The sequence below is a fragment of the Barbus barbus genome (genome assembly GCF_936440315.1).
Source record: "Barbus barbus genome assembly, chromosome: 11".
In the NCBI taxonomy this organism is placed as follows: domain Eukaryota; kingdom Metazoa; phylum Chordata; class Actinopteri; order Cypriniformes; family Cyprinidae; genus Barbus; species Barbus barbus.
Window position 1 is genome coordinate 30,610,211 of NC_136739.1, and position 12,404 is coordinate 30,622,614.

At 40.3% G+C, this 12,404-nt stretch overlaps 1 protein-coding gene across 1 annotated transcript in view; it reads left to right on the top strand.

Annotated features, from left to right (window-relative positions):
- Nucleotides 1–12,404, top strand: part of LOC306877452 (voltage-gated inwardly rectifying potassium channel KCNH7-like) — a gene marked incomplete at both ends in the record, with an annotated part of 93,322 nt that overhangs the window by 60,795 nt on the left and 20,123 nt on the right. The window contains 2 exons of the mRNA XM_079429221.1: nucleotides 7,119–7,518; nucleotides 9,463–9,662. Of these exons, the coding sequence (XP_079285347.1) occupies nucleotides 7,119–7,518; nucleotides 9,463–9,662 (600 nt within the window). The remainder of the gene's footprint in view (nucleotides 1–7,118; nucleotides 7,519–9,462; nucleotides 9,663–12,404) is intronic.

Genomic DNA, 12,404 nt, shown 5'->3' on the forward strand with positions numbered 1-12,404 from the left:
ATAGAAACATGTTAACCCTGCTAAAAAAAAAAAAACAATAGAAGCCTAATAGAAACCAGCACAGAAATTCAAATGGTTTCCATTAAAATACCATTATAAACTATTAGCTTTTTCCAGTAAAGCCATTACAAAATTCCTTTTTGTAGTGTGTTTTGGGCATTTTTACAATAGGATTTAACATCCCACCAATAGAATCCATCACAAACCAGTAGACACCATTATAGTTTCCCATTAAAACCAATACAATTCCCATTATAACCATTAAATCCATTACATTTTATATTGTGTTTTGGGCAGGGTTCTATTGTTTTTTTCAGCAGGGAAATCATGGTAACAATGTGCTAAATTTTGTTAGCAACATATCACATGTTAGAAACATGCTAAAATATGTTAAATCTTGATAGAAAAATGCTAGCAACATATTAAAACATGTTAGCAATCTTTTAATAATGTTAGAAACATCTTAGCAAAACACTAAAACATGTTAGAAACATGTTGACAACATGATAAAACATGCTATCAATGTGTTAAAACAGGTTATCAACTTAATACATGTTAGAAACCTGCTAACAATGGGATAGATCATGATAAAAAAAAATATGGTAGCAACATCTTAGCAATTTTTGCAATTGTATTTGCAACTACATGAAAGAAACATGCTAGCAATGTACTAAATCGTGACAGAAGAATGGTAACAACATGACAAATCATGTTAACATCGTGCTAAAACATCTTAGCAACAAGATAATAGAAACGTGCTAGCAAGCTCCTAAATTTTGATAGAGACATGGTAAATCATGGTAACAATATGCTAAAACAGCAACAAACCAGAAATGTGCTAAATAATGACAAACATGCTAGCAACATACTAGAAACATGATGGCAGCATCCCAAATAATGCTATCAACGTGTTAAAATGACTATATATACAAAAATACTAGCATTCTGCTAAAACATGTTAGTATCATTTCATTGACTTTCACCTTTCAGTAAAACCTTCTCAAGCTTTTAAAACTCATTTTAAACTTGCAGGCAAGGCTTTGTCAAATTTTGTGTTTTACTCGTCCACTTAAACACTGGAATTTAAAGTATAGGCCAGTCATGTGAGGTCAAGCTTAATGAACCGTCAGAATAATTGAGCGTCCATCCTATTGCTATGTCCAGCTATAACTCAAAAGCGTGATTCGCTGCTAATGAGATTTTAATGGGCCGCTCATGACAGATGCAGCAGGGCCCGTGTCAGCACTTCTCAAAAAAGCCACGTGCTTCACTCCACATGCTAGCTCGCTAACACGCTGTCAGCGCTAGTATGCATGCTAAGCATTGCTGTTAGACGCATCTATTAAGACATATTCTAAAAATACCCAGCGCGGGTCCTAACCTCGCTTTGTGAGGCCACTGAATAATTGCCAGCTAAACAAATGATCTCCCACCAGGGGACGAGGGAAGATGTTGAAGGAGCCGTTTCGGATGAGACGGTGCCCGCTGTCAGCTCGCAGGGACCTTGTCTTAATTTAGTGAACTGATTTCACCTGCAAATGAGGATTTATCTTTTTCCTCCTCAGTGTGGTAACGTGAGAGCTGGGCGAGATACAGTATGCTAAAACTCATTAGCCGCATCTCTCATGTCAGGTGTTTATTTTATCCTTGCAGTGCGAAATTTTGATGAGATGGATCTCTGGTGTTAGCAGGCACAGCAGTGTGTAATGGGCTAAAATTAAACACAATTGTCAAAACATTAATTAGTGTGGCAGTCATGCAAAGACATTACAGATCTGAGCTTTGGGTATATTAGGACACAATGTGTACCGGCTCTTCTGATACACTTATCTGTGGATAATTAAAGCTATAAAAGACCATGACTGTGTTCCAAAACATTGTAAGCTGACTACATAGGCAGCAGTCTGAAATGGAACCTCATAAGTGACTGATTCGAAACACTCGTCATAGGTAGCAATTATCTGTGTTATATAAATTATACAAAGTATATTTCTTTTTGTTTGCACTAGAATGATGTCATCTTTTGAAAAAAAAAAAAAAAGTGCTACATTTATCCTTCCTAGGAAAAACCATCCCATATTGCAAAGAGGCAAAATCATCATCCAAAAATCCATTTGAAATCTGATTCAAAACTAACCTATTTATTTATTTTGTGTACTATGCATTTTTATTTACATTTCTACTGAAATCTAAATGTAAATGAAAATGCACACTACACAAAATTATTATTAAAATTTTGAGTCACATTAAAGTTTCTATCAGTATTTTTCTTTATTGTATTAATATTTATCATTGACATTATTATTTTGTTTGCAACAGAAAGACAACATCGAAGGCATTAATACTTCTTGAAAAAAAAACAATCGCATAATGCATTGTGATGTTTTTATTTTTTTACATTTCCATTTATGCTAAACACATAAATACAAAAAATGACATCATACAAAATATATAATAAAATTGTCAGTTTTGAAATGGAATAAAACTGTTTATCTGTTACGGGGCTGACGAGACGTGAGACATGCGGATCCATTTGCAAAGCTTTATTATAGGACATGGTCAAGACAGGCAGGGTCAAACAACAGCAGACAGGTATGTAGAGGGCAAGACAGAAGCGTGGTCAAGGAAACAGGCGTAGTCAACGATCGGCGTACAATATCCAAACAGGGCAAGGCAGAAAGAATAATCCAGGAACACAGGCAAGAATCAGAACACAGGAAAACCACGAGGAAAACTAGGAACAGAGAACGCTTTGTAGTGCAGACAGGCTAACAATACTCGGCCCTGATGCTGAGGAAGTCCATGGTTTAAATAGTGTGTGTGATTGTGAAATGAGCATCAGGTGCGTGTGATGAGTGAATGGTGACAGCTGTGATCTGTGCAATGCATGGTGGGAAATGGAGTCCAGTGTGCTGTGTAGTGTGAGAGTCAATGTGGTGAACGGGTGACCTCTGGTGGTGGTAAAACAGGAGAGCATGGACCAGATTTGTGACATAGCCCCCCCCCAAGGAGCGGCTTCCAGACGCTCCTATATAGTCCAGGAGGGTGGTGGAGCGGAGGCGGAACAGGGGGAGGGAATGGAGGGCCAGGTCCTTGAGGAAGTGGGAAGACCGGGGACAGAGGCAGAACCGGCAGAGCCGGAAACCAGGGCGGAGCCAGAGGCCAGTTCAGGACCGACAGAGCAGAGGCCCACCAGGGCGGAGCAGACGGCACGGGAGCCCACCAGGGCGAAGTAGACGGGACCGGAGCCCACCAGGGCGGAGCAGACGAGACCAGAGCCCACCAGGGCGGAGCAGACGGGACCAGAGCCCACCAGGGCGGAGCAGACGGGACCAGAGCCCACCAGGGCGGAGCAGACGGGACCAGAGCCCACCAGGGCAGAGCAGACGGGACCAGAGCCCACCAGGGCGGAGCAGAAGACCACCAGACTCGAGCAGAAGACCACCACGGCGGGGCAGATAACCACCAGACCCGGGCAGACGACCCCCATGGCGGAGCAGACGACCACCAGACTCGAGCAGAAGACCACCACGGCGGGGCAGACGACCACCAGACCCGGGCAGAAGACCCCCATGGCGGAGCAGACGACCACCAGACCCGAGCAGAAGACCACCACAGGGAGGCAGACAGGGCAGGAACCCATGACAGAGACTGGGATCTGGGGAGAACAAGGACAGACAACACAGAGAGAGCAGAGACAGACAACACTGGGAGAGTCTTCGTTGCAGGGCAGGACGAGAGCTCACAGATGGCCTCTTTAGCCGTGACAGGACAGGGCGAGAGCTCACAGACGGCCTCTTTAGCCGTGACAGGACAGGGCGAGAGCTCACAGACGGCCTCTTTAGCCGTGACAGGACAGACAGTGAGTTCAGGAACTGCCTCCATGGCCGTGACAGGGCAGACAGTGAGTTCAGGAACGGCCTCCGTGGCCGTGACAGGGCAGACAGTGAGTTCAGGAACGGCCTCCGTGGCCGTGACAGGGCAGACAGTGAGTTCAGGAACGGCCTCCGTGGCCGTGACAGGGCAGACAGTGAGTTCAGGAACGGCCTCCGTGGCCGTGACAGGGCAGACAGCGAGTTCAGGAACGGCCTCCATGGCCGTGACAGGGCAGACAGTGAGTTCAGGAATGGGTGCCACCACCTCGGGAGGTTCTGCAGCGGAAACTGCCACCTCTGGTGGTTCTGCAGTGGACGCCGCCTCCTCTGGAGGTTCTAGGACAGACTCGTGGACTGAAGAGGTCTCAGGAGCAGACTCGTGGACAGGAGAGGCCTCAGGAGCACAGTGTGCAGCCCACACGCTCAAAATGGCGACCGCCATAACGGGAAGCACTGAGGTCAGGGGAACAGTCTCTGTAACAGCCAGGGTTGAGGCCCTGGGAATGCCAGCTGCTCGCACTGACGTCAGTGGTGGGTCCATCACACTGGATATCAGAACTCGAAGGACTGACCTTGAATCTGTGGTAACAGCCTCTGGCAGTTCGGTGGAGGCGTGGTGTGCAGACTCTGGCTGGAGCACTGAGACGTGGTGTGCAGACTCTGGCTGGAGCACTGAGACGTGGTGTGCAGACTCTGGCTGGAGCACTGAGACGTGGTGTGCAGACTCTGGCTGGAGCACTGAGACGTGGTGTGCAGACTCTGGCTGGAGCACTGAGACGTGGTGTGCAGACTCTGGCTGGAGCACTGAGACGTGGTGTGCAGACTCTGGCTTGGCAGCGACGACGTGAGCAGACTCTGGCTTGGCAGCGACGACGTGAGCAGACTCTGGCTTGGCAGCGACGACGTGAGCAGACTCTGGCTTGGCAGCGACGACGTGAGCAGACTCTGGCTTGGCAGCGACGACGTGAGCAGACTCTGGCTTGGCAGCGACGACGTGAGCAGACTCTGGCTTGGCAGCGACGACGTGAGCAGACTCTGGCTTGGCAGCGACGACGTGAGCAGACTCTGGCTTGGCAGCGACGACGTGAGCAGACTCTGGCTTGGCAGCGACGACGTGAGCAGACTCTGGCTTGGCAGCGACGACGTGAGCAGACTCTGGCTTGGCAGCGACGACGTGAGCAGACTCTGGCTTGGCAGCGACGACGTGAGCAGACTCTGGCTTGGCAGCGACGACGTGAGCAGACTCTGGCTTGGCAGCGACGACGTGAGCAGACTCTGGCTTGGCAGCGACGACGTGAGCAGACTCTGGCTTGACAGCGACGACGTGAGCAGACTCTGGCTTGACAGCGACGACGTGAGCAGACTCTGGCTTGACAGCGACGACGTGAGCAGACTCTGGCTTGACAGCGACGACGTGAGCAGACTCTGGCTTGACAGCGACGACGTGAGCAGACTCTGGCTTGACAGCGACGACGTGAGCAGACTCTGGCTTGACAGCGACGACGTGAGCAGACTCTGGCTTGACAGCGACGACGTGAGCAGACTCTGGCTTGACAGCGACGACGTGAGCAGACTCTGGCTTGACAGCGACGACGTGAGCAGACTCTGGCTTGACAGCGACGACGTGAGCAGACTCTGGCTTGACAGCGACGACGTGAGCAGACTCTGGCTTGGCGGCGACGACGTGAAGGGGTGCTGTTGCTGCCGCCATTTTGTGAGTGAGTGAGGTGTCGCGTTCCTCCGCGACACCCACAGTAAAAGAGGAGCCCACACACAGTAAAGCATAGTCCATAAATTGACTGAGAGATGAACGGGGACCCTCGCGGATTAACCTTGACCGGAGCGGCTGATTAATGCCCTCACAAAAAAAGTCAATAAGTGCGTAGTCCGGCAGATCAGAAAAATAGGCGAGGTCTAAGTACTCCTGAATATAATCCTCGAGCGGTCGCGAGCCCTGCTCGAGGGTTAATAACAGTCGTGCACAGTCCATACCTGGCCAATGTCCTCTTGAAAAGCCGCTGGATCCTTGTGTGGCCGAGTATTCTGTTACGGGGCTGACGAGACGTGAGACATGCGGATCCATTTGCAAAGCTTTATTATAGGACATGGTCAAGACAGGCAGGGTCAAACAACAGCAGACAGGTATGTAGAAGGCAAGACAGAAGCGTGGTCAAGGAAACAGGCGTAGTCAACGATCGGCGTACAATATCCAAACAGGGCAAGGCAGAAAGAATAATCCAGGAACACAGGCAAGAATCAGAACACAGGAAAACCACGAGGAAAACTAGGAACAGAGAACGCTTTGTAGTGCAGACAGGCTAACAATACTCGGCCCTGATGCTGAGGAAGTCCATGGTTTAAATAGTGTGTGTGATTGTGAAATGAGCATCAGGTGCGTGTGATGAGTGAATGGTGACAGCTGTGATCTGTGCAATGCATGGTGGGAAATGGAGTCCAGTGTGCTGTGTAGTGTGAGAGTCAATGTGGTGAACGGGTGACCTCTGGTGGTGGTAAAACAGGAGAGCATGGACCAGATTTGTGACATTATCAATACTGTATTTTTCATAATTGTATGAATATTTAAATTACATTTTCATTTCATTTGCATAGAAACATGTCTTTAAGACAACTTCTGAGGCATTAACGCAATGAGCCATAAGGAAAAATCTATCCAAATAATCAGTAATTGCGTTTTTTTTTTTTTTTTTTTTTTTTTATAAACTAGCCAGTTTTTTTTTTTTATTAACCGTTTTCATATTTTGTCATTGTCTGAAACAGGTATATTGATCATTGACATTTCTATTTTGTTTGCCATTCTGGATGGATTTTTTTCTCTTAGTCAATTGCAATGTATTAAGCAGGATAGTTGTCCAAAAGACAACATCTTTCTCTTGCAATCAAAATAGAAACTTCAATGATAAATATTTCATATAATACTAATAAAATACTGATAAAAACTTAGAAATCACTTTTAAAATTGACTTTTTTTATTGTTGTGTACAATGCATTTGTATGCGCTTATTAGAGTAGCGGGTTGTTTTATGCGTATTTAATTGGGTTGCACCTAAATTCTGGGCCAGCCGTTGTTTTGGGTCTTAAAATGCAGTTCTCTAGGGTTTGGAGCCTATGAGAAAGCAACCGAGAACCAAAATCAGCCTAAATGAGTCAAATGAGTATTAGCCAGTCTTTCTTAGTAAAATCCAATCTGGTAATAACTAATGCGCACCTTCTCTCTTTCCCAAGACGACCACTCTGATTGGCCTGTTGAAGACGGCGCGGCTCCTCCGACTTGTTCGTGTTGCCAGGAAGCTGGACCGTTACTCTGAATACGGCGCAGCAGTTCTCATGCTGCTCATGTGTATATTTGCTCTGATTGCCCATTGGCTGGCCTGCATCTGGTACGCCATTGGAAACGTGGAGAAACCCTACCTGGAGCATAAGATCGGCTGGCTCGACAATCTCGAGGTGTCCCTCGGAAAGAGATGCAACTCTACTGAGCACTGCTCTGGGCCGACCATCAAGGATAAATACGTGACCGCGCTGTACTTCACGTTCAGCTCGCTGACCAGCGTGGGCTTTGGAAACGTGTCTCCAAACACCAACTCTGAGAAGATCTTCTCCATCTGCGTCATGCTCATCGGATGTAAGTCTGAAAAACATCTACTGTATGTACACAAATAGCTTAAAGGGGTCGATCCTTCCAAAACTGACAGTTCTGTCATCATTTACTCACCCTCATGACGTCCCAAACCAATATGTTGTTATTTTTCATGAGAAACACAAAAGGAGAACGTTTCCATGGAATAAAACAACAACAATAATGTATAAGTAAATAATGACAAAAGTGTACTGTTTGGGTGAAAATGGCATGATGTTAAAAGCATAATAAAAGCAATATATACACTACCATCCAAATGTTTGGTTTGCTATTCAGCAAGGAAGCATTAGATATATATAACATTACAAAAGATTACCATTTCAAATAAATGCTGTTCTTTTAAACTTTCTATTAATCAGAGAATCCTGAAAAATGCATCTATGTTTTTTAACATTGATAATTATAATCAGAAATGTTTCTTGAGCAGCAAATCAGAATATTAGAATGATTTCTGAAGGATCATGTGACACTGAAGACTGGAGTAATGATGCTGAAAATTCAGCTTTGCATTACAGCAATAAATTACACTTATATATTATATATTACAATAGAAAACAGTTATTTTAAATTGTAATAATATTTCACATATGTCTGTTTTTACTGCATTTGTAATCAAATAAATATAGCTTTGGTGGCTTCTTTTAGAAAACATAAGCATCCCCAAACTTTTGAATGGTGGTATACTGTAGCACAACTTCACAAGGTACAAGAAAACATGTTAAATGAGTATCCTCATGAATTTTAGAGTAAAATTCAGTTGAAGTGCATGTCCTGAGATGACTGCAGTGAATCTGAAATGACCCAGGCATCTGTAAACTATTCATCCTGATATAATTAATCTCTGTTTCAATCTAGCAGATTAATTCTAATACTTGGAAACAATGCTGAATATCAATAAGTTTATTGTCTTTTCAATTTAAAGACTCCATTACATCATCTTTAATCCATGTCTGTTGGTCTTTAGTCCAGCTGGTGTTCTGTTAAATGCTGACACAAAAAAATGTTTACAGTAAAACTAGTAAAAATATTAATTAAATTTTAATCAATATTAATAATATAGTAATATAATCTGCCTTTGACTAGCAATTGCAAGTAGCCAATCAGGTTTCAGAGTTGCGACATAACTAAATCTAATTCAAAATCAACTATTTTATTTTAAAAAATTATTTATTTACATTTCTACTATTTATGCATAAAATGCATAATGCACACAACTATTTAATTAGAAAGTCAGTTTTGAATAAGTAAATAAATAAATATCCATTTGGAATCTATCAAAATAGACATTTATTATTGTATGCACTATTAATATTTCTTTACATTTCTGCCATTTATGGATCAATTTAAATGAAAAAGCACAATAGACTAAATTTTTAATAAGATGGTAAATTTTGAATTAGAGAAAGAAAGAAAGAAAGAAAGAAAGAAAGAAAGAAAGAAAGAAAGAAAGAAAGAAAGAAAGAAAGAAAGAAAGAAAGAAAGAAGTCCATTTCAAATCTAATGCTAAATTGGGTATTTTATCACATATTTTTGTGCACTATGCATTTTACTTGCATTACATTATTGTATACATGTAAATAAAAGTGCACAATACACAAAAATTATTAAGTCAATATTTAATTAGATGGACAGACAGACAGATTCAAAATGTACTTTTGCATTATTATTAAATAATTTATAAGGTCTTTAACAATGTGACATACGAATGCCAGTCAGGTCCAAGGTCAGCAATCTATCTCATCATCCCTCAGCAGACAGCACAGTTAAAACACAGCTATCAAATCAGAAATAGCTGTTTAAAGACATATCAAGCATAATATTAATAATAATATGAAGGAAACACTGCTGATATGATCTAAATTGGCCTCCACAGACAAAATGTACCTGGCATTAGCTTTCATCTGTGTGCCACTGTCCTGTCCTCTCCAGCTTTGATGTACGCCAGCATTTTTGGGAACGTTTCTGCCATCATCCAGCGGCTGTATTCGGGAACGGCGCGGTACCACATGCAGATGCTCCGTGTGAAAGAGTTCATCCGATTCCACCAGATCCCAAACCCGCTCAGACAGAGGCTGGAGGAGTATTTCCAGCACTCGTGGACCTACACCAACGGCATCGACCTGAACATGGTGCGTTCTTAATGAACCTATTCAGCCATGGGATTTTCATTGCACATGTGTTTCCAAATCTTTATGTTATGTGAATTGATCATTCAGTAAGATAGGACTGGGCACAGTGATGTGTTAAGGCAGGGCATAACATAAGGTCAATTTAAGGCATCATAAAACAAAAACAAAAATCACATTGTTTTTGTCAGTTTGCTAAGTCAGAGTTTCCCAAACTGGGGTTTTTGAAAAGCCATTTAAATTATAAAAATGTAAAATTAAATAAATGTTAAAATTCATTTTAAAATAAAAATTAAAATAAACTTACAATTATAATAAAGATTAAATATTTTACTTGTTTACTTGCATGTCATTAGACCTCTGACCAACAATATGTGAATGTGGTGTTAAATTATTGAAATATTACCTAAAATGTATTTTTTTCTCTCCTTTTTTAGCACCATGTCAGCTTCCTTTGGCTATTTCATGGCGAGAACCAGCTTTAGAAATATTAACTAACTAATAAAGAAAATAAATAAATGAATAAAATCTCAAGGGGTCAGCTAACATAAAAGTTTGGGAATCCCAGTGCTAAGTTTACGTTTATTGGAATAATTCAGCCCAAAATTATTACTTTTTTTTTCTTTCATTATTTACTTCCTTTAATGTTGTTGTAAACCCACACGCTGTTATTTTATCTGAAATAAAATAATAGAAAATATTTAAAAACCTTAAACTTTATTTCATCTTGTTGCAAATGCAACATTTCTAATTTTTATTTAGTGTACTAAAATAACTAAAACAAATAAATCTAAAATTAATAATAATAATAATAAACTATATACTGTATGTATGTGTGTGTGTGTGTGTATATATATATATATATATATATATATATATATATATATATATATATATACACAGACACACGCACACAAACAACAACAACAAAATTACCGAAATTAAAAAAACAAAGAAACTAATTCTAAATATTAACAAATATAACAGTATCTTTATAATGCTAATATAACACTGCATACAATGAATGCACTGTATTTCATATCTTCTGAAGCAATATGATAATTTTGCGTTAGGAAAATGACCCAAATTAAAGTTTTTATCCACATTTTTGGCTGAACTATTCCTCTCAGTGATCTCTGAAATGCTGTTTGCACATGGCATCACATCAGTGTAAATGTGTGAGTGTTTGTACTGAAAGCAACACCTTTCTCTCTCCATGTCTGCCTCAAATGGAACGACCTCGTCGCCCTGGGAAGAGCAGGAGGTATTTATATACAGTCAGGACTCATCTTCATTCATGTCCCTAGAGACTCTCTCATACACATCAGCCTTCACTCTGCTCTGCACCTTTAACACTCGCCTTCAAGGTCTTTTAGCAGGAAATGCTTGTTTCCAAAAAATGCTTTTGGGCTGGGAAATATAACTTATTTTATCTTTTTTTTTTTTTTTTTGGCCTTTTGATAATATTTGATGCAAATCTTTATATATTTATGATGATAGGAAAAAAAGCAAACAAAAACAAAGTAAAAAGAGCATCACAATTTCCAAAAAAAATTATGCTTTTTGATGATATTTGATGCATATCTTATTAATTTCCATTATACTGTCTTTAAGAAACCAAATAAAAAAATAAAAAAAATAAATAAACAAATACAAAATAATGACCAAATAAAATCTGCATCAAAATAATCAAAATTTTCAAATATATATATTTAAACATTTATACATATTTATAAAATTTATTTTCATAATATCTTTAAGAAACCAAAATAATATTAATAACAATAACCGAATAAAACGTGCATCAAAATAATTACAATTTCAATAAATAAATAAATAGAGTTGGGCAATATAACTTATTTTATTTTAAAATATCGATTTTATTTCAGCCTTTTGATGATATTTTATGTATATCTTAGAATTTATTCTTGTGATACTGTCTTTAAGAAACCAAATAAAAATGTCAAACAAAACACAAGAAAGCAAATTTAGCTCCTTTAGCGCATCAAAATTGATTTATATCCTATTCTCATGATACTGTCTAATCAATGTTAAAAATTAATATTCAAATATAAAGTGCATGAAAATTATGTTTATTTCCAGCACAGTCCATATATTGCAAATATCCAGTATATCGCCTAGCCGCAGCATATTTAACACTGGCATTAATTAGCATGCATTAGATGGGGGTCTACAGTAGTCAATCTGAGTTAGATGAGAATGGGAGATTAAAAGTTGCTCTTGTTAAAGCAAGTCTGCTGTTACTAAGAAACTGAATCTTCTCTGATGGCCATTATTGAGCCCTCATTATTTCATCTCTTTTAATTGATGATTGCGCTGCTAATATGGGCACAGTAATTGGCACTTGGAACATTAGTCTGTGTAGTTTAAAGTCTCTTTCTTACCACTTTAACTGGATGAATACATTGGCAGAAACATCATAATGCAAAATAATTTCATTACACAAATAAATTTTGACGTCACGATATGGTTTCGGTACAGCAGGGGGGAAAACTAAACATAAAATTGCTTCTTTTTTGTATTAAACGGTAGTTTACTGAACAAATAAACCTTTCTTTAAATAAATTCAATTATAATTAATATTCTCCTAGGGATAAAAATCTACCTCAGCTTAAGGTAGAGGTAACAGACATCACTAACAGGTCAGATATAATGAGTATAATCTAATATTTGGCTAAATGCTCTTCTCTGCACTTAATTTCTCTAGCAAACTAATGACCTGTG